General features: G+C 32.5%; 1 protein-coding gene across 1 annotated transcript in view; it reads right to left on the bottom strand.

Moving 5' to 3' along the window:
- The window catches only part of LOC114328367 (neurotactin), an 85,288-nt gene that overhangs the window by 46,122 nt on the left and 11,522 nt on the right, over positions 1–27,644 (bottom strand). Inside the window, exons 3-4 of the mRNA XM_028277204.2 lie at positions 12,248–12,380; positions 1,909–2,722 (exon numbers count right to left, since the gene is read on the bottom strand). Coding sequence (XP_028133005.2) covers positions 1,909–2,722; positions 12,248–12,380 — 947 coding nt within the window. The remainder of the gene's footprint in view (positions 1–1,908; positions 2,723–12,247; positions 12,381–27,644) is intronic.

The raw sequence follows: 27,644 nt of genomic DNA, 5'->3' as shown, positions 1-27,644 counted from the left end.
AAATTAAAGGTTGAAACGTATCTACCAATTTTGTATAAGCTAATTACTGAGTTTAGTCGTCGGTTGACAGCGTACGGGTCAATAAACTCAGTATTTGCTGTTTTGTGTGTGTTTTCCAAAACTGAGTGATGCTCAAATAATGGAGTGTACTTCAAAACTACATGAAAACTATCCTGATGATATCGAACGTGAAATTAATGATAAACTAGTGCAGCAAATATTTTATAGTCCCGCTTCAAGAATTGCAGGGAGAACAATTTATTCTTGCTTCACAGTCATTTTGGGATATTTATGAGAACAAACTCGAATCGACGTTTCCAAATATGACAGTAGCTTTTAAGATTTATCTTACGCTAATGATTACAAATGCAACAGGCGAATCGTCATTTTCAAAACTGAAAATTATTAAAAACTGTCACCGTTCGACAATGGCACAAAATAGACTAGCATTTGTCTCAATTATGGCTATTGAGAATGATGTGGTCGAAAATTTGTAATTTGAAGCTATTTTAAGTACAGTCGGAAAAATGAAAGAATACCCATGAACGATCACATCAATCACTTATTTTGTATTTGCTGTCTTTTTCTATAACAAACGTTTGTTATTTATAGAAAAAGAGAGCAAATCTAAAAATAAGTGATTGATGTGATCGTTCATGGGTATTCTTTCATTTTTCCGACTGTATGTAGTTTTGTTTCTATTAAACTCCGAAAAGTTGATCTATAATTATTATAAGGCTTCGAAAACTCTAAAACAAAATTTAGGCAATTAATAGTAATTTTAAGTATTTTATTTAGCGATGCCTAACAATAGGTATATTAAATTTTTACTAAGAAAATTATTTCTAAGGAGGGTGTATTTGGGGTACCTAAAATATTACAATTGACCTGCAGATTCGTTTATTTCTTTATTAATCCGGAACCGGTGTAAGTTAACCGAATACACTTATAAATGTCATTGTTAGTGGTAGATTTTATATTTTATGATTAAAATAAAATGTTTAAGTATTAAAATTCAAACAAAGTTTTCTTAACTTTTCTAGATTTTATTTTATTTATTAGACTCTAAATTCAGTTGCAGTTGATTTAAACTGTTTTGGAATATTTTTTGTTTTAAGCAACAATAAACAGTTTCTTGATTATTTCTTTGTTTTATTTCTTCAAGCAACACGTTTTACAAAATGAAACAAAAATTTAAGTTTAGGTCTACAAAATATCCACTAATCTAAGGAATACCGCTCGGAGATGGAGGAATTATCCGAGGTTTTAGAGGAAGAAGGCGGAGGTTTATTAAGAGGCCTCATACCTTGGGTTGCCTATGGGCCTCAAGATTCTTAATCCGGGACTGGTTCCAGATTAAAGCTGCCATAGGAAACCATGGAACAGAGGGGCACTGTTTAAGAGCATGTCCTTTAAAGAAACAACTGAACATGTTTCATCGTCTTCATAACAAGAGACAAACTAGAAATTAACAAAACCATAATATAGCTCCCTCAAAAATAAAAATACAAATGCTGCCAAAGAAACACGTATGTCGACATAAGGATCCTCAAGCAAGTAAGGCATCGCCCGCACCAAGATCATCCCAGTAGGTACGACCCAACTGGCCTCTCACACCGCCAAAATATTATTTTAAAATTCATACGGGACTGAGAGATAAAAGCGAGATGAAAAAAGGATTGCATATCTCATTAGACGATTCTGGCAGCACAAATAAACATTTAGATTATGTTTATCCTCTTCGAAGATTTTAAGACTCAATTTTCAAGTGTTTTCAAGTGCTGAATAGAAACTTAATTGAAATGTTTATGATATACAGAGTGAACAAAAAATGCGGCAAATTTATAGCACTTTCAAAACTAAAACTACATACACACATCAATATTTTATAAGAATTGTGATACTTACCAACCATTCATGTCTATTCTCTGGAACTTCATCGACAAATGGTAAATCAGGTTGAGGTTTCCTCCAAGTATCTTCTACTGCAGCGACAAGCTTGGTAGCATCTACAGTTCTCAAACAATTCACATCTTCGCATTGAATGGAGTCTAGGAAGCTGTGATTTTCTTTCTGTGATTTCTTTATCTCTTTCTTAGGATAAATAGCTCCGCCGGACGCCGCCCATGCTCGTATGAAATATTTATTAGCTCCTGGAATTGTAGTGAGTGCTGTGACGAGTGTTGCTCCTGCTCGATGACCGAATATTGTAACTGCATTTTTGTTACCTCCAAAGTGTTCTATATTCAGTTCCACCCATTTTAATGCTGCCAAAATATCGCTCAAACCATAATTTCCTGATGTTCTAGAACGGTCTGATTCCGAAAGGATTTCAAGACCGAGGAACCCCAATGCTCCCATCCTGAAGTTAGGTCTCACAAAGACTACATCCCTTGATCTGGCATATCTTGCAGACGGTCTGAGCTTACTAGGAGATCCGCCCATGAGACTATCGGCACCAATTAACACAATTACTGGAAGAGGATTATCGTATCTCACATAAGGAGTAACAACATCCAGGGTTAGGCAATCTTCTTTCCCTGTTATCGTGCCATTACTGAGTACTTGAAGACAAACGTCGCTGGAATTGTGAGCTAGAAACGTACCATTCCAGCAGTACTTCACATCGTCCAGAGGTTGTGCATGTCTAAACCGCAAATCTTCAACAGGTGGTCTAGCATATGGAATTCCTCGAAAAGTGAAAGCACTGTCTTCCATTAACCTATATAAACAAATATAATTAAACATGCCATTAAATATTGTTTATTCTTAAGCAAAATAATACGAGTATAAGTTACAAAAATGATACACAGTGCAAGGCATTCTTCCGTTCTCATGGACGTCAGTAGCAAGCGAGGTCCTAACATAGATACTCCTCTTGGTGTAAAAACAGACTATAGGGATTCTATAGCGAAGAGGAACGGAAACAGTTTTTTGAAGTCATACCTTGTAACCTATTAACAGCTTTCTACGAACAAAACAAGCGAAGAAATTAAAAGACGAATAAACCTTACAAATAGGGCAAACTATGGACTCTAAAACCAATTCTGCTTAAGAAACATCCGAAGAAAAGCTAAAATTATAAACAACACATTACTGAGTTCGGGTGAATAAGGCCACTCAAACAAGAACAGTACACCAATAGTCGCTGCAGACTAGGACTCCACAAATGCTAATAATACTCACGGTAGTGAACTCATTAAAGATTTGAGACACTAAAGCAAGATAGTACCAATGGCAAAAGGTACCTTTTTTTGAGGATGTGGTAAATATTCTAAATACCGGACCTAGTCGTGTCCACGCCACGCAAGGATGGCTAGCGTGTCACGCCACGCAAGGATGGCTAGCGTGTGTTGGATTCAGGGAGGAAAAATTTACCCCCATGCATTTCCCTCCAAGAAGTTCTGCCTATGGGCACCCTCTGGCTGACTGCCTACCAATTAAAGTCCATCCCCTTATCCCCGGTGCACACGTTACAAATTCCTTGGCGGATGTAACTTCTAGTGCAACAGGGCAGTCTGTCATGCCTAATACGGCTCACATAACTTTCTCAAAAAGAAAAAAGAAGACAATATATACAACAGGCAAATAATTATCTATATGATGTCATACTTAAAAATATACACATACATACACATAAACACATATATACATACATAATATGTACACACAAACACATCTAGTCCGTCCGCTATAACTTTTCCCATGCGGTACGATTCATTTTCAATCAAATTAAGTCAAAACATAAATTGAAACGAACGTCGATGTGTATATACATTTTGTATACTGCATACTATATACTACATACATCGGCGTACGTTTCACTTTCTGCTTTGACTTAATTTGATTGAAAATGAATCGTACCGCATGGGAAAAGTTATAGCGGACGGACTATATACACATACATACATATATACTTTGTCCAGTCCCATCAATCTAGTATAAGTCTATGATAGTATAAGTACTATAAGTCTATGATAGTAGTATAAGTCTTGATCCTCTCTAGCTCTCTCAAGCGTCTCCTCCTTTTTCTTCATAATTCCGGATATCAGATCGACCGCCAAATTAAAGTTATCTTTGCTTTGTAAAGATTTTTCCATAATGTTCTCGATGGAGATTTTTCCTAGCCTTGTTGTTAGAATCAGTTTCTCTCTTTTAAAGAGCCTGCAGGCAAATATGCAGTGTTGTGCGTCGTCTCTGACGTTGCATTCTGAACATTGGTCATCTACGGTCTTCTTGATAATATACGTATACGATCTAAAAAGGAACCATGGCCGGAGAGGAATTGTGTAAAGTAGTAATTTAATCTTATATACTTACATGCAGACCAGACCACCACATCTGGGATGAGCCGTTTGGTCCATTGAGCCTATTCGATTTGTGCCTCCCATTCACTTTGCCATTCTTGGTATAGTTACGATCACTGAATAGTTTACACCTTAATTTTTATATTGTAATACTGTAAAATTGCAGTGTCGTACGGATTTCATAAATGTCAAAGTCAAAAAGTCAATGCTTGTCAAAAATTTCGCGAGTGTTGAAACATAAAATAACGATATCAAACTCCTCCAAAATGGTTATAATGAATTTTAATGATGCACAAAAGCAAGAGCAATTGCCAAACTCGAAGAAGGTTGGTTTTTAAGATAAGTTGCTGCAGATTTAGACGTGAGCCATATATGTGCATATGGAAAATCAAACAAAGATTGTATAATTTTGGATAGATATAAAATAAAATCGGTATTTTCAAACCAGACTTCCTTGTTTTCATTATTAAGACCATAATCCATTCCATTCAAAAAAAACTTCTTTCTATACTTTCCATTTTGTTAAACTTTGTAAAATATATTTTTATATTATTTTAATTTTTTAATTTTAAATAACCTATTCTAGATACACCACTGTCACTTTGACGTAAAAGGTGAGTTAAAACGAGGTAATAATTTAAAAAATCGGCTCCTGGATACGTAAGCCTGTAAACTATTCAATGGCCGTAACTGTACATCTGTCTTCTTACCTCAGACTTTATTTGGGGCAAGTGGCCGTAATCATTTGCTTATAATAACATTATTTCTTTAAGAGGTGAATGGGGAGCGTACCTGATATGGCCTGAAGGGCAATCGTCGAGGTAGTCTGGTACGCACTTGTTAGTCTCAAGAGGGGTTTTCTTTGCGATTTTTTTAACATATTTTTATACTTTGTCATTCTCAGGATTTCGTACCATATGGGGGCACTATACAGAAGGGTAGAATGCACCAATAACATGCTATGGCAGTGAAGCATGGGTCCTGAAAGAAACATCCAAAAACAAACTCGACACATTCGAAAGGAAAGTACTGAGGAGAATACTAGGACCTGAGGGAAAACGGAATCTTCAGAAGTCGATACAACAACGAGCTTTATCAACTCTATAAGGAAACACCACTGTCAGACTTCATTAGAATACAAAGATTGCAATGGGCCGGACATGTGATAAGAATGGGAGAGGATAGGCTACCAAAAAGAGCACTGAATGCTAGAATGCAGGAAAAGAGACCGGTTGGAAAGCCAAGAAAGCGCTGGGAAGACACAGTAAACAGCGACGCACAAGCCCTTTTAGGAGTCCGTGTATGGAGAAGAGCAGCCACAGACAAGCAAGGGTGGGGGCAAAAAATAAAGGAGGCCAAGGCTCAATTTAGGCTGTAGTGCCATAGAAGAAGAAGAAGAATGCACTACCTGAAGGTACATTCTTCTTTTATGACTTCTAGGTCCGCCGATGTTTGGCATGATCTTTGATAATACAGTAGTCCTTCCTTCTGCTTTCTGGACTATTTTACTCAGATGTTTGGTGTATCTTAGACCTGTATCCAGGTGTATGCCCAAAGTATTTAGCACAATTTATCGGCTCTATTCTTGTACTACCTACCATGAAAGTTAGATTGGGTCGTTTTCTTGGGCCTTTTAAAAACACAATTTCTGTTTTATGTGTAGTCAATTCGAGATCTTGTTCTCTCATCCAGTCGTATACTTTCCTACAACTTTTATTCACTAAGTCTTCCAAGTCCTAGTTCATTTCAGTCTAAATCAGCAGCGCTAGATCATCTGCATACGCAATAACTTTGACTTTATTTCCATAGGTAATTTCCAGAACCCCGTTATACAGAACATTCCATAATGTTGGTCCCAGTACGGATCCTTGCGGTACTCCTGCTGTGGTTTGCAGGTTTTTAGGCTTCGTCACCTGGACATACCTTTCATTAAGATAGTTCTTAATTATATTTACTAAATATTCTGACACTCTTGACTTTTCCAAAGCTTTGACGATGTGACCCCAATTGGCTGAATTAAATGCATTTTTCACATCGAACATCAAGAGGACGGCCCATCTTTTCCAACATCGAGGTAAATTACAGTCCAGGGAGGGGCCAAAAGGTACCTAGACTCGCTAACTGATCCAGGACGAAACAATTAAAATATCATAAAAAATAGATTTTTAGAGTGAGATTCCGCACACGACTACTGTATGGTTAATGTTATTTTTATGCTACACCATCACTTGTGGTGATTCACATATCCACAGAGAACGGCAGTTCTCACCAGTGGCGCACAACACCCCTACATGCGACACTATATATACACGAAATTTTCGATTTTCTAAACCTGACTGAATTAAAAATTGGGCCAAATCCCATCTTAAAGTTTAGGAAAAAACTCGTCCATCCATATGTTACTTCTCCATTTTGGTCCAAGGGTGTGGATTTTACGGCCCTTCCCATTTAAAGCCTGTTTTTCGTTCTCGTCCCCAAAACTCCCAAAAATTTCAAAAGTTTAAGCCCGACCTTTGCGGCTTCTGATAGCACAGATCATTACCTTTCCAACGCATGTTTAATTTTGAAAATCGGTTATACCATTCAAAAGTTATCGAGCTCAGAAATATGACTCAATTTTTATTTAAAAAATGGAAAATGTTTGTGGATATGTATGTATGTATGTATGTATGTGTGTGGAAAAGTTAAACCGATCTTAATTTGTTTTTCTGTGTTTCAAGAGGGTGTGAGGGCCGATTCAGAACCGGTCTAATTTTTGACTTCTGACTACCCGTAAGTCAGCTAGAGGGCTAGATAGATACAAAATAGCATATTTTTTGGGCGTATATATCTAAGGTTCAACGAAAGACAGGAAAACCGCAAATACACCAAATCAATAGGGATGAGTTAAGCTTTCAAATGGCGCCTAAGCGATCAAGCTGAGACATACACACTGCTCACCATAGCCAAAAAACTGAAAAATTAAACTTTGAAAATTTTGGTTTTTCGACAATTACTCAAAATTTCAACCTACGAATTGCGCCAATAACTGAGCGTTTGTAGAAGGAATCAGGACGCGTCTAATGGTGTATACCTTATATCTGGGAAAATTCGAATTTTTAAGTTATAGGCTTTATAAGTATGATCAAATCTATTTCTTATGGGAAAAACGGTTTTTCAAGCTCAATAATTCCTCTAATACGTTCAGTTATCATACTCGATCTTGGACGCATCAGATACTACTTGTCAATACGTTTCAAATTCATGTTTAGTGATCAACATCAGGTAAGCCGTTCAGAAGTTATAGAGATCCAAAAGTATAATAATTAGTCCAGGAACTGAAATTTTTCACTTCGCAATTTTTACAGAATGGATAGATTTGCTTGAAAATTTGACAATAAGTAGTGGATAGTCCAAGGATCAAAATTTATATGATGCCGAAAGACGCTTTTACCATGGGGTGGTTGCCATCTCATCTCGAGGGTGGAATTTTTTTTTTATATTTTGACCGCAAATGCTGGTAAAAATATTAATTATAAGCAAAAAATGTTCATTATAAATTTTTTTGATAAAATTAATAGTTTTCGATTTATTAGTTATCGAAGCTGTTAGTTTTATATCGAAAAGATTACCAGATAACGGCAGTTCTCGCCAGTGGCGCAGAAATACGCCCCCCTACACGCGACACTATTATATACACGAAATTTTCAATTTTCTAAATCTGACTGAATTGAAAATTGTGCCAACTCACATCTTCAAGTTCAGAAAAAGACATTCATATGTCATTCATATGAATGGGTGCCATTCACACATTCATATGTCAACCATCCATTTTGGTCCAAGGGTGTAGATTTTAAGGCCCTTCATATTTAGAGTCTGTTTTTCGTTCTCGTCCCCAAAACTCCCAAAAAGTTTAAAAATTTAAGTCCAACCTTTATGGCTTCTAATAGAACTGATCATTACCTTTCCAACGCATGTCTAATTTTGAAAATCGGTTATACCATTCAAAAGTTATAGAGCTTAGAAATGTTACTCAATTTGTATTTAAAAAAGGGAAAATGTTTGTGGATATGTATGTATGTGTGTTTGAAAGTTAAACCGATTTGATATTTTTTCTCTGTGTTTAAAGAGGGGGTCAGGGCCGATTTAGAACCGGTGTAGTTTGTGACTTTTGACCACCCATAAGCCAGCTATAAATAGGACTTGGTAGGTATAGAACGGCATATTTTTTGGGGGTATATATATTCGGATCAAGAAGAGGTAGGAGAACCGCAAATACATCAAATCAATAGTGTTGACTTAAGCTTTCAAATGGTGTTTAAGCCGTCAGGATCAGACATACACACGGCTCAGTATAGCCGAAAAACTGAAAAACTAAACTTTTGGTTTTTCGACAATTACTCAGCATTTCAACCTACGAATTGCGCCAATAACTTAGCGTTTGTAAAAGGACTCAAGACGAATCTAACGGTGTATACCTCATATCCGGGAAAATTCGAATTTTTAGGTTATAGGCTTCATAAATATGATAAAATCTATTTCTTGTAGGAAAAACGGTTTCTCAAGCTCAATAATTCCTGTAATAGCTTCAGTTATCATACTTGACCTTAGATCCATCAGATACTACTGGTCAATACGTTTCAAACTCATGTTTACTGATCAAAATCGGTTAAGCCGTTTAGAAGTTATTAAGATACAAAAGTATAATCCAATTAACGATTATTCCCCAAATGGTTTATGTAGTTGTAGTGGTTACGACCCTAAATTTGATCTGGCAACGGGCAATCCGACTTCATTTACCGGCCATCTCAATATATTTTTTTTTTCAATTTACAGTACAACCTGCCATATCCGGACCTGTCATATCCGGACCTCCCCATATCCGGACGGTTCTGCGCCGTCCGGATCTACCGAAATCTACCGAGAAAGGCAGTCCTGTTGTTGAACAACGCACTAAAAGAAGAACTAAAAGATGGCAAAATAATGTATTTAGGAGAGTGCAATTAGAACGAAAAGATACAATGTTTCGGAAAAAATCAAACAAGGTTATATTTTTCTAAAACTTTTTTTGTTAGTTTATCAATGTGTTAAAGTAAAAAGTTCTACTCACAAATTTCGCCGCTAATTGTTTATTAATTGTTTAAACAATAACAATTGTTTTGTATAAATAATGTTAAGAATATGGGTGAATTCAACATTTTATTTTGATAAAAAATGTTTTTATTTTAGTTTTGATTATGCTGAACCCGAATCTGACATTACAATTTGAAAATTCAAAATGGCGGATTTTTTCCTAAAAATCCTTAAAAAGTAGTTGTAAAATCCGAATTTTTTTTAAAAAACGTGTTTGTTTGCATATATGTGGATATTTTTGAGAGGTTGCTGAACCTGATTCAAATTTTGATAATTTAAATTATAAAATGGCAGATCCAAAATGGCGGATAACTTAAAAAATAGTTGTAAAATCATAATTTCTTTACAAAATGTATTTATTTCTACATATATTTATTTTTGAGTGCTTTGATAAACCTAACTTAAATGTAACATTATAAACTATAAAATGGCGGATCCAAAATGCGGATTTTCATAAAAGAACATAAAAAAGAATATTTTTCTAAAACATTTATTGTCTTAATTTTTAACAGGTTGTTGAATCTGAATTAAAGATTAAAAATTTAAATTTCAAAATGGCGGATCCAAAATGGCGGATATTTAAATGAAAAACAAGTAGAATCCAATCAAACAAATATGGAATTTTATTCTTAAAAAAAAGATAAACAAATAATTTTTACAATAATATTAAAAATTAAAATGTATTAGAAAGAATATTAAAAAAAACAAATTTATGATTAGAAGGATATAATTACATATTGGAACATAGTTTTTAATTCCAAACAACTTTCCTTTATAAAAATTTTCGATATTGTGAAATATAAAGGTACTTTACTCTTGAGTAAAATTCATATTTTTGACATACCTCGTACAAAATTAACAAAATTTGATATTTGATGGTTGCATCTTATGTTATATACGATGCAGAGTATTTTATAAAGAATAACTTTTTTTCATAAAACTGATATTAAAAAGTTATCAATAGGTTCCAAGTTACGCAGACATACTGTATAAGAGCTAAAAAATTTTTTTTTGTTAAACATTTATTATTGTTGAAGCTTATTATTAAATGTATTTTAGGTAAGTTTTACAAAAAAAGGTTTGATCACTCTGTATATACATTTTTTCAGCTGGTAATTTTCGGTTTTTGTATTACATTTTTGTTATCTTTCTTAGTTTTCTCAAAAATAAATTGTTTATTTCATTTTTAAACTAAAATAATTCAGTGTTTTTTAAAGATTACATCCAAAGCTTTAAAACAATAGCAAAAAAATTGTATTAGATTTATTCAAATTTGAGTAATACCGTCTTAAAGTGGTGGGAATTCTGTAAAACTACGAAGTTTTCAAAAATTACATTTTTTGAGACATCGTATTATTTGAATTAAATTTTTGAGATTTTTTTTGAATAAAACATCGTTTAGTAAGATCATTGAGAGTTAAGTTGTGCAAATTTGAGAGTTTTACAAGTAAAATTGTATTAGTTACACAATTTTAAATCATTTTTAAACAAAATTCATTTAAGGCTCACTTTCCGCCCAGACCGTACTTATGTCCATACATTTTATTTCTTTTTATTATAACCATAAGATAGCTTATTTCATCTTCTTTCATTTCCAATTTGTAAAATTTCTTTTAATCCATTAGTTAAAGAATTACGTTAAAAAAACTCAACCGTGCACTTCTTCCAACGCTAGTTTACAGTGCGCCAATGTGTGTGAGAAGGGTGACTTTAGCGTTATAAATAAAAAATTACAGGAGCTAGAGATTTAATTTTAGAAAAATCTTTATATAAGGTTTTTTTTGTAAAATTTTCTGAATTTTTCAATGGTCAAGTCAGTTTTTTTCTAAAAATTATATGTTCGGAGTTATTTAAAAAAACATCTAACTTCGCTGTTCATTTGTTTAATAAAAAATGAAGCATCCACTTCTCGAGTAGAACTTTTTGATATGTTATTTATTAAACATTTCTTAATGAAATTACAAAAAGTTTTATCTTGTTTGATTTTTTCCGAAGTGAAAATCTAAATGCACTCCCCTAATTATAGAATCTATAAAACGTGTCTATCGACGAAAGTTACTGACGGCGCTGATTACTGGAATGTATGAAGGAGAAAACGTTTCAGAGACTGTAAAAGAAGTAGTGGTCTTGATATCCGGATTTTTTCATATCCAGATCGGTCTGTCGCCACATTGATCCGGATATTGCAGGTTGTACTGTATTTCGAATAGAAAAAAATCTAGTGTACATTCGATGGACACTAGATCATTTGGGAGATAATGCAACAAAGGTGACCATTTATAAAGCTTGACGTGTAATAGAGGAACATTGCATTCAACTTCATACATTTAATTTATAAATAACTTTGAAAAACTCCTGATACAAGAATAAAAAACCGCTAAACGCCGTAAAAATGAGTGGCGCATAAAATATTCCATCTACAAAATATCTGATATGAATGTTACGTGGCGCGAAAATGGATTTTCATTTGATGCAAAACAAAATTCTAGTTTTATTTTAAAATATTTTTCCATAATATTTGCTAAATTTGAAGTAAACGCGCCACAAAAGAGTTTCAAAATTCAAACTGTATCAAAGTTACTCTTTTGTGGCGCGTTTACTTCAAATTTAGCAAATATTATGGAAAAATCTTTTAAAATAAAACTAGAATTTTGTTTTGCATCAAATGAAAATCCATTTTCGCGCCACGTAACATTCATATCAGATATTTTGTAGATGGAATATTTTATGCGCCACTCATTTTTACGGCGTTTAGCGGTTTTTTATTCTTGTACTTTATTTTCAAAATTCTAGAATACAGATTCAATAAACATAAAAAAGTATGTTACCCTTCAATTCTTCCACATCCAGTCTGCGCTGCTACATATGTACCATATCTTGAAGGTTCCTTAACACTTTTACTTCCAACAAGTGAAATTATGACTATAATTGCTATGACTAATAAAGATACAAGAAACCCACCTACAAAAAAAATAGAAATTGAGATATAAACACAAAAATATAAACACATAATATGAAAACTGAATATTTATCATACCAGCCTCATTCACAGTTTATTTGGCTTATTATGGTTAATTTTATTTATTGCAATGTATTACTAAAAGCAAGAGGTAAATATAATCAAAAACATAAACAGAGCAACACTGAAATATAAAATCTAGTCCACAAAAAATACTGTATCAACATAGAACAACCAGCAACATCTGGTGTTTTAAGAAAAGGAGATATGAGCCTGATCAAGGACAAAAATTCACTAAGAACTTCTTTAACAAGTTGATATTAAGTACATAGTACAAAAGATAGGAGATCTGGCTGATTGAAAACAATAAGATTAAAGCCTGCACTCACGGTACTGCGGTGTCGTTCTACAAAATCGTAGATGATATCAATTCTGCAGTACTGCTGCAGACAGGCCAGTCTCTCTATGGTAAAATTGTAACGATTTTGTTGGAGGTTTTGTCAATTATCGACTTCGACAAAACTAAACGATCCTGCAGTATAGTGAGTGGCCGGCTTAAAGCTTACATTTCATTGTAATACTTGAAGATGTTTAGGTCAGTGGCGGCTCGTCAGAAGAGGCAAGGGAGGCTTAGCCTCCCCATAAATTTTTTATACACGCTACACTGTTTTGTTTATCATGAATCGCGAAAACAACAAGCACTCTCACTATTATACAACGTGTAAATTCCATATTATCACTAAATATCCATACGCACGGAGCATTAGCATTAGAACGCATGATTGCGTCTCAGTTTTTTTATTATTATTGTAGGCAGGACCCTGGGTTATGCCGAGATGCATGAACGGAGCCGAGAAGTGGAGCAGCCTCCGTAGCTGATGCACCGCGCAGCGCAGCAGGCGTTTAAGGAGACGCGGTCTCCTAACAGTGGCATCTACGGTGCCATCACACGCTGCCCGAAGATATCGGATCCAAGGGAGGCTAAGTAGCTTCTCGGCTCCGTTACGTGGTTGCGTGCATCTCGGGACAACGAGTTTTAGAGTAATGACTAAAAATAATGAAAAAGCTAAAAGTGCGAATTTTGTTATGAAATTTGGTATGTGGGGTTAGACTAATATTTGGAACAACTTGTTCAAATAACTTTTTCCGATATCTGTAACGCAAAGCAAAATATCGGTCATTTATCGTGTTTTTGAATTCGCAGTAGGCCGCGTTTAGAATTAAAAAAATTCAGTTGAGTATCTTAAAAAATGTGAAGCTTCATCCTGTATGGACTGCAAAACTTCAAATCTGTATTTATTTTGATATATGCATATCTACTTACAAAGATGGAATTGTTAACAAATAAACGACACAAACTTTGGTATTAAACTTTTACAATTAGACTAACCATTTTTAAAATATGATATCATGAAATTATGATGATATTATGAAATGTAAATAAAAAATGGGGCCCTAAATTACATTTTTTGGCGCATTTTTTTGCTAGTGCAAATTTGTCTAGATATTTTACAGTTAGGTATAGCCTCCCCTATTGTAAAAATCACGAGCCGCCACTGGTTCCAGGGGTGGCCAAACTGTGGCTCGCGAGCCATGTGTGGCTCTTTGAAGGATTATTTGTGGCACTCAATACATGTACCTGAATTACTTTTAATTTTTGTGTTTTAAAATGACTTAAATGATTGACAAAAAAAAATATAAAAGACTGTGTAACATTAGACTTAGACAAGGAGACCCCTTATCATCTTTTCTATTTAATTTGAATAGGTAATAAGTAAAATATCATATGAGCTGACAGGGGGATTGGCAAATCGAGGATCAAAACTATTGTTGGTCTTTGCTGATGATCTAGGTGCAGTCGCTCATTCTACAAGAGACGTGAGAGAGGTGTTTTCACAACTAGTGGAAGGAACAGGTAGTCTGGGACTTCGAATAAATGAAGAGAAGACGAAAAACATGAAAGTAACCAAAAATCCAAGACCAAGAGTTAGGCAGAACATAACTATTAATGACCACAACTTCGGAGTAGTAAAAGAGTTTAAATATCTAGGGGCAGTAATCACATATGACAACCACATTTAAAAAGAGATCTCAGAAAGAATAACTGCGTGGAACAGAGCATCATACTCCCTATCATTATTATTAAGATCTAAGCTACTAAAAAGTCAATCTAAATTAAGACTGTATGTCAATTATTCGCCCAAATGTTACATATAGGAGTGAAACATAGACTCTACATCAGCAGGAATAAATAAGCTGCTGGTGTTTGAAAGGAAAGTTCTCAGAATGATATTTGGCCCTCAAACAGATGAATTGACAGAAGAGTGGAGAAGGCGCCGCAAAGCTGAATTGATGACTGTATGGTACTGAAAACATCATAAGAGATATAAAAGCTAAGATAAGATGGGCAGGTCATGTGATAAGATCAGAGGAAGACAGAGTGTTAAAGACAGTGTTTTTTGAGAGACGGTAGAACATCAGTTGGCCGTCCCAGAAAAAGATGGAAGGATGATGAAGAATTGAACTATTCTGAATTAGTAAAGTCTGCTTGTAGAATTATTTGCATATTTGAAACAACGATGTGAACCATTTTATTTCACTTTAATTAAAGTTCGTGTAGTCCAAACAGTATGAGAAAAATTAAATACCTTTTTTACACTTTTTAAATAATTGTTTAATTGCGGCTCGCGAAAAATTTCAAATTTTGAAAAATGGCTCGATTATCAAGGAGCTTGGCCACGGCATATACTGTTGGCATAAAAACCTAGAAATATGCGATGCCACTTGACAAACCTAGAAATATGCCGAAAGGTGGGGGGTCTTTTTTGGATGTTTGAACGTGTTTTCCCACTTTTGAATGTTCAAAAGGACAGAGTTCCTTTAAATTACGAGTATAACTAACCTATTAAAAAATCCTTGATTTGGTCTATTTTGAAGTCTACAAAATGGGAAATATCACCAAAAACCCCCTAAAAAACAGTTTTCGGATTTTTCAAGAGGGCGCATATTGCGTCAAGGGACGCAAAAATCTGAAGAGAAATCAAGAATATAGTTTTAGATAAAAGACACAAAATACAAAAAAAAAATTAGACCTGCAGTCATCTCCAAAAAAAAGTTACACGCATTTTTCAAAAAAAAAAAAATAAAATAAAATAATGCATTTTGAGGATATGTACACTCAACCTAGGGGGTCTATAAAAATGGACAAATTTTTTAAAAGCCTATGTCTGTGAATTTTTTGAAATTTTTAAATTAATTGCATCCCACCTAAAAAAAAAAAAAACGAAAAAACGACGTTTTTAAATACGAAAGAATGACGTTCTTAAAAACGAAAAAATTACGTTTTTGGTGATGTGGGGAGGGAAAGGGGTGGAGAGTTAAAATTCCGCTGAACCTAATTTTTTAATCACATAGAACGTACGAAAATTAAAAAAATGTAATGCTGCGAATGGACGCATGTTGCCTATCTTAATGGGGGTACCATTTGGTCTTGGTTTAAGATATTAACATAATTAAATCATAAGTCTACTTATCAAAATGTGACTATTTAGTGAATATAAACAATTTTAAGCTTTAAAGAAACAAATTTCAATTATGCTTAAAAGATAAAGAGCAATCCAAACTGTTCAAGAGAAATGTTAAGTTATTGAAAATTGTATTGAAAAATCCTTTGTAAAAGGTATAAAAACTTGTATTAAAATCCGTTTAAGGGCTACATCTCAACAGGACATTTTCGATTTTCTTACAAAATCATCATCAGTGTTAAAAAATAAACAGGTTGAATGCTAGCTGAGCCACCAAAGAAATACCAGGGTGGGAACCCTTTAAATGGTATGGTACGTTTAGCAGTAAATGGTTGACTTCAATGGTCAATACTTGTACTGGTACTTCAATAGTATAAAAGACCCGGTTTCAGGTAACATTTAAATATGTTTGAATGTTTGTTTTTCTATAATCTTAGCAATTAAAATAGATTTAATTTATTTTAAAACTCATTTGAAAACATTAATTTCGGGTATATAAGGCAAAGCAAAATATTTTACATCCGTTTTTTTTGTTTTTGTCGTCGTAATTATTGTAAATTTTGTGGATTCTTTGCTTTATTATAGGAGTACCGTCTAGTCAGTGTTAACTGTCAAAAGACCAACTTTGTCTACCTCGGTTGCTTATCGCTCCGGGTGAGTCTTAACAATGGGCCAGGTCAGATAAATTTAATAATATTTACAACCGCACTAATTGAAGTCAATCATTTACTGCTAAACAAACCATATATAGTCATGTTATAAATGCATATTGGCTTGAAATTCCATAGAATGGATATAATTTATAAGGAACTATGCCCTTAGGTAAAGTATGACCTTCCCATCAAGTGGGATGTAAACTGAGTTGTTTTCTCTACATTACGACAGTTAGATGGCAACTCTCTTAAGTTATTGGTCTTACAATGTTTCATAAGCCTGACTTACTCATTTGGTAACATCCACCTGTAACAAAAAGAAGAAAACTTCTGTTGGAGTGAAAGTAAAAAGATATACTCCAACAGAAGTAAGAAAAAAAAAGACTAAGTAACTAAATAGTTGTGGCTGAAAAGAAGATGTAGTGGGTGAGTGTAAAGAAAAGGATGAAGTGACTTCTACGTTGAGAAGCCGCAATAGGAAAAATAAAAAAAAATACTACTAAAGTGCAGTAGTACTGAAGAAAGGGGAATTAGAAGGGATAGAAGTAGAAGTGGGAAGAGACAGAGGCAAACTGAATAGAGTTGGCTAGCTATAGATGCAAGAGAGCAACTTGACACTCAAGGATGGATACGGCTCGTTTGCATGCCTGTCGAAGAACAGTAGCTCTATATAGATAGTAATGATGACTAAAAGATGAAATAATAAAATAAGAATAATGTACTGAAAATGAATGGAGATGACTAATGACTAAAAACGAACAAAATAAATAAAACTAACTAATCATGGGCGCCATGAAAATGATCTTCGATCATTCTCCCAGGTATCTTACACTGCTGTCAAATATTAAATATATTAAACCTGTAATAATGAACATAAAGGAGTAATAAAAATAAATGATATACAAAATAAATAAACATTTATTAAAATGAACTACCAGATTTTTAACAATCTCTGAGTTAAACAAGTTCATATTATGTGACTCTAACATGACAAAAGTTTGCAAAAGTTATGTTCAACCTAAGATAACAACAATGTTACCTGTTACAAAATTACAGGTATAAGTACCTTTCACTAACATATAGGGTACAAAATTACATAAGTCTTCTACCAAATGGTTATAGTACGCCTGCTACGTACAACTAAAGGAAACTGACAAAGATGAAAATACTACAAATAAATAGGCCCAAGCCTCACTAAGGGAAAATACAATAATGAATAAATAAAGTTAAATATACAATTGACTAAAGTAGAAATGAAGTTGAGATAAATACCGACCATGACCTAAATTAACCGAACAAATGGAATAAAGCGAATAACAGTAAAATATTTGGGAAACAAGCTAGTAATATTAAGGCTATGGGTACATAATTCGCAAATATTTTACGTGTATCCCTAATTTTTCTGTCTTTACACGGCAAATTACGTGTAGTAAAATTCACACTGGTGTGGATATGTAAACATTACTACAATGTCATTCTACTTGAAAATGTCATAATTAATTTAAAGAGATGGCTTTTGAATGTTCTTGGATAACTGTTATTTTTATAATTGCAAATTATTAATTCAGTTAATAAATGTGATAATTTTTTCACTAACTATGTTTTCAGTGATTGTAATAATTTATTTGTACAACAAAAACTAATAATCAATCGAGAAAAGAGGAAAAGTGTTAAAGTGATTTTTTAATATGTTGTTATTTTGGAACGCTTACAATTTTGAACATCTCTAACAACAAAATACTTGGATCACAGGATATATCTGATGTATTCTCTGCTTGGATCTTCCACAAATAATACACAATAAATAACTTTTTATTAAGTTCACGTCTTAAATAAATTATTTATCAGATACACTATATATCAATAATATTTAATCAATTTCTCAAAATATTCCCGATGCAATGTCAAATATTTAAAATTGTCACTGATTGTCAGTGTCTGACTGACAATATATGCTGACAATATTATATTCGGTTGAGTGCGTTGTAAGACAAAGACAGATTTGGAAAATATTACCACGGCATTGTGTTCATTTTTTTCAAATCCTGAAAAAACCAATAAATATTTTTGAAAAATTTAAACGCAGAATGAAAGACTAAATTATTACCGAGGGCCGAAAGTCCCTTAGAATAAATAAAAAGTTTATTTTGAATGAGATATTTGAAATTAAAAATCACACTAAATTTTCTCTTAGTTTTTTCACCCCTGTAACTTATTAAAATAAACATTATAGAAGTTCTCAGGGACTTTCGGCCCTCGCTAATAACGTAATCTTTCATTCTGCGTTTAAATTTTTCAAAAATACTTATTAGTTTTCTCAGGATTTGAAAAAAATGAATCCCCATTTGAATAGCATTGCAGCCGAAAATACGTACCGATCCTCTTAAAAAATAAATTTACCCGAATTACATAAACCAATAATAAAGTATTAAAAACCTAATTTTCTCTAGGCTTATTCCTGTGCACAAGAAGTTACCGTAGATACAAAGTTTGGGAACCAAATAATCTAATATACAAATATGTCAAAAAAAAACCAGAGGTAACCTAAATCTGGAAAAAAAACATAGTGTATTTAACAGATAGTCTGAAATATAAAAAAAACCAATAGTTACTAAAACACCTCACTAAATGTTCCCAAACGAGGTTGCGGTTACATCCTAGAAAATGATGCACCAGGATGGTGCGCCCCCATGACTCCTGTAGGCCCAGGTGCCAAGACGAAAATTGAGCTGGAACGCTCCCATAGCTTGCTCCCAAATCGACATACTCCCAATGGTGACTTGGCCGTGGCTGCAGTGGTTTCCCTGGGTGGCCAAAGGGCTACGGTTTCATGTTAGGGTTTCTTCCAAATGGCTAAAAACATTCCCAGTTTTATTTCCCATTTTAAACATGAGCAAAAAGTAAAGGGAAGAAGAAATACTTTTTAGAAGCAATAGTATAGAAAAACCGGCCATTAAAAATGGAACAAAAAAACCAATCTCAGGTAACCTTGAACTATTTTAAGTGTGAAGACATGAATAAATGACACTGAAATGATTTATTTGAGGAAATATCTGTAAAAATATCTTGAATTTATAAAATATTGGATGTTCAATAAATTTAAAACCTACAGAGAAATGGTAATTATTTCCAATATTAATTTGAGGACTTCAAAAATGTTTGGTTATGTAAAACCAAAAACCCCATTAATATAAAGATCGATATAAAGATAATATAAAGATCGAAATCATCTACACCCTTCTCTTAATAGATTGACTAAGAAAGTTTAACAATGGGACTAATATTTTAAATATTCCACAACAAAAAACACATGACAATGGCTAATTAAAAAATTATTACAAAAAAAATAAATCTCACCGAATGATTCCTATTAGGCTCCAACAGGAGTTGTCACACACATGTCTCCCTAACTCCAGACAACCCTTGCTGGTAACTTTTTACTTAAAAAAACTGGATTGATGTTATAAAATAAGGTGTATGGAACTCATTCGCCATTTCATGGTACCAGTACCAAGTACCAAACCAACCCACTTAATTAGCAGCCACAAACCAAGTGACGAACGAGAGACGTTTCTCCGCCAAGGTGAACGTCAAATTCTCTCAGAAAACGAAATCAATTCTCGATAGGTGGAGTACGTTCCATCACCGAGGTATGACGTCACCCCAGTAGTCCTATACGAGAAATTAGAGAATTTAAATGGAGACCGAGGGAAAATAATTATAATAATAATTAAAGAGCTAATTTTGTAACGTGACCGTTACACACCTACGAATGAAACTGTGAAATTCGACATTACTGAAAACATTTAATTGTCTGCAATGCGACAGAGTCAAACTAGTTGTTGTATTATTAAAATATTCACAGTATTTATTGTTTTTCTTCTAACAGTGGTTTTTAATACTTTATGCTGAATAGATAATGTTTTTAAATATTAAATATAATCAAAACAAGAAAATTGGAATATCTCGGACATATTACACATAATAGTGTGACCAACGCCAATTCAGTCGAATTCGGGAATAGGCTGAAAAAAATACCTGAAATCCGGGACTTTTCAATGAAAATCGGGCCATTTTTTAAATATAGATCTTCAATATCATCATTTTATTGATTATTTAACATTTTTATGTTGACAATGATATTTTTGATGGGATTAAGTCACAATTGGTTGTAATTATAATTACATTTTTGTTAGTTTTTCACGTTTCGACTTGTAATCCAAAAATCGTTCTCAAAAAATGAAAAATTAGAAAATCAACTGATGTTGGATTGCCATGTAAATATAAAAATGTAATTATCATTACGACCAATTGTGGCTTGGTCCCATCAAAAATATAATTGTCAAACATGCCACGAGAAAACAGCTTCGGAACATTTTCTTTCGTCCCACAAATTCAATTTGAAGTAAACTCTAAGAAGAATAACGTATAAAATATCAAAATAGAATTTTGCAAAAACGTTGAAAATTCGGATGGCCCGGAAGCCTTGTCCGGGACGCCGGGACACGACTTCGTAATTCGGGCCATGTCCCGGATTTTTCGAAGTAGTTGGTCACACTACATAGAGAGAGATACAACTTGCTCCAACAAATTATGTAGGAAAAGATCCAAGGAAAAAGAAGCATAGGCAGAGGCAGATGTAGAATATCATGGCTGCGCAACCTGAGAGAATGGTATGGATGTATATCAAATGAACTTTTCAGCAGCCATCTCTAAAGTCCAAATAACTATAATGATTGCCAACCTCCGTCACGTAGATGGCAGTTGAAGAAGAATGTTTTAAGGATTCATTTTATTTCAGGCATGTGTATTTCAAAGGTTCATGGAATTCTGAAAGATCTTTATAATGTTCCTAACAGAGTGATTCTAAAATCTCGTTAAGGGGATGGGTACGTATTTTCGGCTGCAATGCTATTCAAATGGGGATTCATTTTTTTTTAATCCCGAGAAAACTAATAAGTAGTATTTTTTTGAAAAATTTAAACGCAGAATGAAATATTACGTTCTTACCGAGGGCCGAAAGTCCCTGAAAACTTCTATAATGTTTATTTTAATAAATTACAGGGGTGAAAAACTAAGAGAAAATGTGGTGTGATTTTAAATTTCAAATATCTCATTCAAAAGAAACTTTTTATTTATTCTAAGGGACTTTCGGCCCTCGATAATAATTTAGTCTTTCATTCTGCGTTTAAATTTTTTAAAAATATTTATTAGTTTTTTCAGGATTCGAAAAAAAATGAACACCATGTCCGTGGTGATATTTTCCAAATCGAACATTCGCTATCTTTGTCATACAACGCACTGAGTCAAATAGAATATGATGACAAGACAGTGACAGTTTTAAATATTTGACATGACATAGGGAATATTATGAGTTGTTGATTAAATAATATTGATATGTAGTGTATTTGATAAATAATTGATTTAAGACGTGAACTTAATAAAAAGTTATATGATCTAAAACTAATAAAAGAATGGTTTGACTACAAAATACTAACAATCAATTTTAAGAAAACTGTTTATCTACCAATATTTAACTCTAACTTTACCACTGATCTTTTCAAACCCCTTCAAATATCACTTAATAAACAAATTTTTTATATTAAACCTGTAACAAATGTTAAATATCTAGGTGTTTTTATAGACACATATCTAAAATGGGACTCTCACGTTAAATTTATAATCAAAAAGCTACAGTTTATCCTATATAAATTTAAACATCTCAAAAAACACACCTAATATATACCTTCGCACACTATATTACGGACTAGTAGAAAGTCATCTCCGTTATGGTATACTGGCTTGTGGAAGTGCCATGAAAACACACATTCTCCCACTAGAAATCATACACAGAAGATTTTTGAAAATTATTATGTCTAAACCATACACTTACTCTACAGATAGATTATATAGAGAGAGTAATATATTTGACTTGAAACAGTTATACTTTCTTTGCGTGTCTTCAAAATATCATACCATGAAAACAGAGAGCAATCTGCCATCACATGAACATGATACTAGAAGCAAACACCTCTATATGGTCCCGAAAATGACAAAGTCCTTCTGCCAAAGAAGTTTTTTATTTCTAGCCCCGAAAATATACCTACAATCATATCCCCAGTGATATTAAAAATACTGAGAATGTTCTTCTTTTTAAAAAGAAATTAAAATCATTTTTGATGGAACAAACAAGACATTTTTGTGACATCATTATTGTAGCTTAAATTTACATACCTTAAAAACAAAAAAAAAATGAAACTCCAGAGTCATTACCACTTTATATAAAATTTTAATATACCCTATTCCACGAATATATGACTGTTTTAGATTATCTTGACAACGAATATTTTACTGTGCAAAATATGAAGAAAGTAAATTGCAAATTACATTGTTGTTTATTGGAATAATTATTAGAGCCATTTATTTTCGTACTTCTTATGTTGCACACTAAAATATTCGTTGTCGCGATAATCCAAAACAGTCGTATATTCGTGGAATGGCCCATAGTTAGATTATTCGCATTCGCTTATATTTCAAATTTATATTGTTTTAAACTGATTTATTTTGCTTATTTTGTTTATCAGATTTAATGAAACATGCGTATCTACACCATTCTTCAAAATATTACTAACTAATTGTTTCTTTAATACATAATTGTTTCTTTAAAAAAAATTTAATTGTTCGTGTTTTATTGATAGACTAAGTATTTATTAATGTTGTTCTGAAGCTGTTATTTATATCATATTTATTAATGTCGAAACGTTAATAAAAATCATTTTTTAATAATATTGTGGCTTATTTCCCATTATAAATAGTTAAAATTGTAAAAAAAAAAAAAGTATTTATTGTATTGTTTTCATTATATTATTATTTATTCTACGTATCACATTTACCAAAACACAACTGTGTATTTAGAATTTAAAAAAACATCTATTTACTATACAGTGAGCACGTAAAGGTTGGAATAAAATCATTTTCTCGAGAATGGACGATTTTGGAAAAAAATCCTGAAACAGATCAATTTTTATTTTTAAATTACGACCTTTTGGCGTATACAGGGTGTTAGCAAATAAGTATGAAAAATTTTAAGGGCTAATTTTACATGCAAAATTAATGCCGGTTTGCTTTATAAACATATGTCCGCAAATGCTCGGTCTCCGAGATACGGGGTGTTGAAATTTTTATTTCAAACTGCCAATTTATTTATTGCTCTAAGACCAGTTGAGCTATAAAAATGAAATTTAGTGAGTTTTAGGAAGTAGTTATTACGCATTTTTTGACATACAATTAAGTATTTTGTATTCATCATTGGCGCGCCTACGGGTAATGGTCTGAATTTTTTTAAAGAAAAAAATAGTACGCCACTGAGATATTTCATATTAAAAATTATTTTCAAATTCCGCGTTTAATTCTTCATAAAAAACTTTTCTTGCCTATTTTTCATATAATGCACCGTTTCTATGGAGAAAAATAAAACATCTTGGCGCGTATTTTTCATTTCTTAATACATCATCAAGAACTATCCAATATAATAATACTAAACTACATCAATAACAGAAAATATTACTAATAAGATTTCAACTAGGTGCAAAGCTGCAAAAAATGTTTAAAATGATCTCCTTTACAGGTAACAGAAAAATTTTATATTCATCATTGGCGCGCGTACGGGTAATGGTCTGAATTTTTGAAGAAAAAAATAGTACGCCACTGAGATATGTCAAACAAAAAATCATTTTTGAATTTCTCGTTCAATTTACGATAAAAAATCTTTCTTACCTTTTTTCATACGAGGCGCCGTTTTTATACAAAAAAATAAAACATCTTAACACTTACAAAGTATTTGAGGTAGTTTCCATTTGCATAGAAACTTAGTTCAAATACTTTGTAAACGTTAAGATGTTTTATTTTTTTACATAAAAACGGCGCCGCATATGAAAAAAGGCAAGAAAGATTTTTTGTCGTAAATTGGACCAGCAATTCAAAAATGATTTTTAATTTAACATATACCAGTGGCGTACTATTTTTCCCTTAAAAAAATTCAAACCATTACCCGTATGCGCGCCAATGATGAATATAAAATTCTTCTATAACCTCTAAAGGAGGTCTTTTTTAACATTTGTTGTAGCTCTGCACCTAATTAAAATCTTATTAGTAATACTCTCTGTTATTGTTCCAGTTTAGTATTATTATTGGATATTTCTTGATAATGTATTCAAAAAATGAAAAATACGCGTCAAGGTGTTTTATTTTTCTGCATAAAAACGGTGCACCATGTGCAAAAAAGGAAAGAAAGGTTTTTAATCATAAATAAAGACCGGATTATATGTTTTTTGCATATCGATAACCATCAAAGATACAATCAAACGCTTCAGGATGTGGACGAATTATGATAATTAAAGGCGTTTGACACTAATTTAATTTTACATATTTAGAATATTTTCGGTTTTTTAACATATTTTGATGGTTTGAACATATTTTCGACCGTTTGACATATTTTGGCATATTTTTAACATATTTTGGCATATTTTTAACATATTTTGGCATATTTTGACATATTTTTCGCTGTAAACAGCTTGACACAGTTAACCATGTAACAATGGTTAGGTTTATAAATAATGCATTCATGAACTTTTTCCTTCCCAACATTGTTCCAGCTAACAAAATCTTGCTTATGGTTTCCGATGCTGCGTCATACATGGTCAAATCTGGCCAACAACTAAATGTTTTATATCCCAATTTAATTCATGTGACGGGTTTTTGTCGCATGGTTTAGACAGAGTGGCGTTCGAAATTCATTTCCTACATTTAATAGTTTAATTAGCAACGTGAAGAAAATATTTTTAAAATCGTCTTTAAGGATTCAGATATATAAAGAAAAATTACCAAATACTCCTTTGCCACCGGAGCCTATAATCACAAGTTGGGGAACATATTTAAAAGCTGCCTGTTTTTATGCGGAACATTTTCTCCATATAAAAGAACTAATTTTATGTTTTGAAGAAACAAATATTGGTGCGATTTTAAAATGCAAATCAATTTTAGAAAACAGATCACTGCACAATGAGCTTTGTTTTATTAAATCGAATTATGAATTTGTTTATAAAACCATCCTCAATCATGAAACTGAATCGTTTCCACTAAAAGAGTCCCTTAATTTAATTCAGAAATTTAAGGAAAACGCTGAAGAAGTTTCTGGAAAAATTGGACAGTCAATAAATAAAAAATGGATTGAAACTTTACAGAAAAATAGTGATTTAAAATTATTATTACAGGAAGCAAAAAAAAATAATTTTTGGGGCGATTTTGATGTCAATACCAATTTAAATGCGGAGATTGTTAACGTTATAAAATTTGCACCAATCACATCAGTTGATGTTGAACAAAGATTTTCAACATACAAATTACTACTAACGGATAGGCGACATAATTTTACTATTGAAAATATTTAAAAACATTTGATTGTGAATTGTTTTTATAAGAAGGAATAAAATGTAGAAACGTGTAATAGTAATAGGTACTAGATAGGTATACATTCGTATATTTAGGTTAATTTTGTCAATATATGTACTTACCGTTATTTAATAAAACTTTTATACATTTTGTAATGCATATTTTCTTGTTACTTTAAAATGTTTTTCACATATTCCACATATTTGGAACATATTTTAAACTTTTAGGGAATATTTTCAACATATTTTACTCATATTTCAGACATATATATGCACATATTTCAGTCAAAACAGGAACATATAATCCGGTCTTTAATCATAAATTAGACGTGGAATTTAAAAATAATTTTTAATTCGAAATATCTCAGTGGCGTACTATTTTTTTCTTTAAAAAAATCAGACCATTACCCGTAGGCGCGCCAATGATAAATGCAAAATAATTAATTGTACGTCAAAAAATGTGTAATAACTACCTCCTAAAACTCACCAAATTTTATTTTCATAGCTCAACTGGTCTTAGAGCAATAAATAAATTGGCAGTTTGAAATAAAAATTTCAACACCCCGTATCTCGGAAACTAAGCATTTGCGGACATATGTTTATAAAACAAACCGGCATTAATTTCGCATGTAGATATAGCCCTTAAAATTTTTCATAGTTATTTACTAACACCCTGTATATTATACTAGTGACGTCACCCGTATGGGCGTGATGACGTCGTCGATGATTTTTTTAAATGAAAATAGGGATCGTGTGATAGCTCATTTGAAAGGTAATTCAATTCTCTATTCAGTAATATAAACATTAACATAATTATTTATACAGGGTGTCCAAAAAAAATTTTTTTAATTTAATTTATTGATATAAAAAGAAGAATGTGTAATTTCTTTAATTCAAAATACATTTTACTGCTATCAGAAAACAGGAAAAAATGTTTATTTGGCAAATAAATATTGTTTTTTGCTTAAATTCAATATTAAAGCAGCCACCCACCAGCCTCGTGACAGTTTGAACATTTAATTTAAGCGAAAAGCCATGATTATTTTTCAAATAAACTTTTATTTCTGTTTTCTGAGAGCAGTAAAATGTATTTTGAATTAAATACATTACATACAGTCTTCTTTTTATGTCAATAAATTTAATCAAAAAAAATTTTTTTGGACACCCTGTATAAATAATTATGTTAATGTTTATACTATTGAATAGAGAATTGAATTACCTTTCAAATGAGTTATCACACGACTCCTATTCTCATTTAAGAAAACCATCGATGACGTCATCACGCCCAGATGGGTGACGTCACTAGTATGATATGTGTCATAAAGTCGTAATTTAAAAATAAAATTGACATGTTTTGGGATTTTTCTCCAAAATCGTCCATTCTCTAGAAAATAAATTTATTCCAACCTTTACGTGCTCGCTGTAGATTGTTATTATTTATGTTATTTACGTTATTTATGTTATTTACGTTGATATGTTATTATTTATTATTTTATATGCTATTTACCGAAACAGGTGTATCCACACCTCTTGGAAACCTTCGGGTTATTTTATTCACTGTATGTGTATTATTGTATATTATTATTATTGTTTATTATTTATGGAAGATCCAAGCAGAGAGTACATCAGGATATATTCTG

The sequence above is a fragment of the Diabrotica virgifera genome, chromosome 6, assembly GCF_917563875.1.
Source record: "Diabrotica virgifera virgifera chromosome 6, PGI_DIABVI_V3a".
Taxonomy (NCBI): Eukaryota; Metazoa; Arthropoda; class Insecta; order Coleoptera; family Chrysomelidae; genus Diabrotica; species Diabrotica virgifera.
The sequence above is the reverse complement of the archived record's forward strand: the minus strand, read 5'-3'. Positions and strand labels throughout refer to the sequence as shown.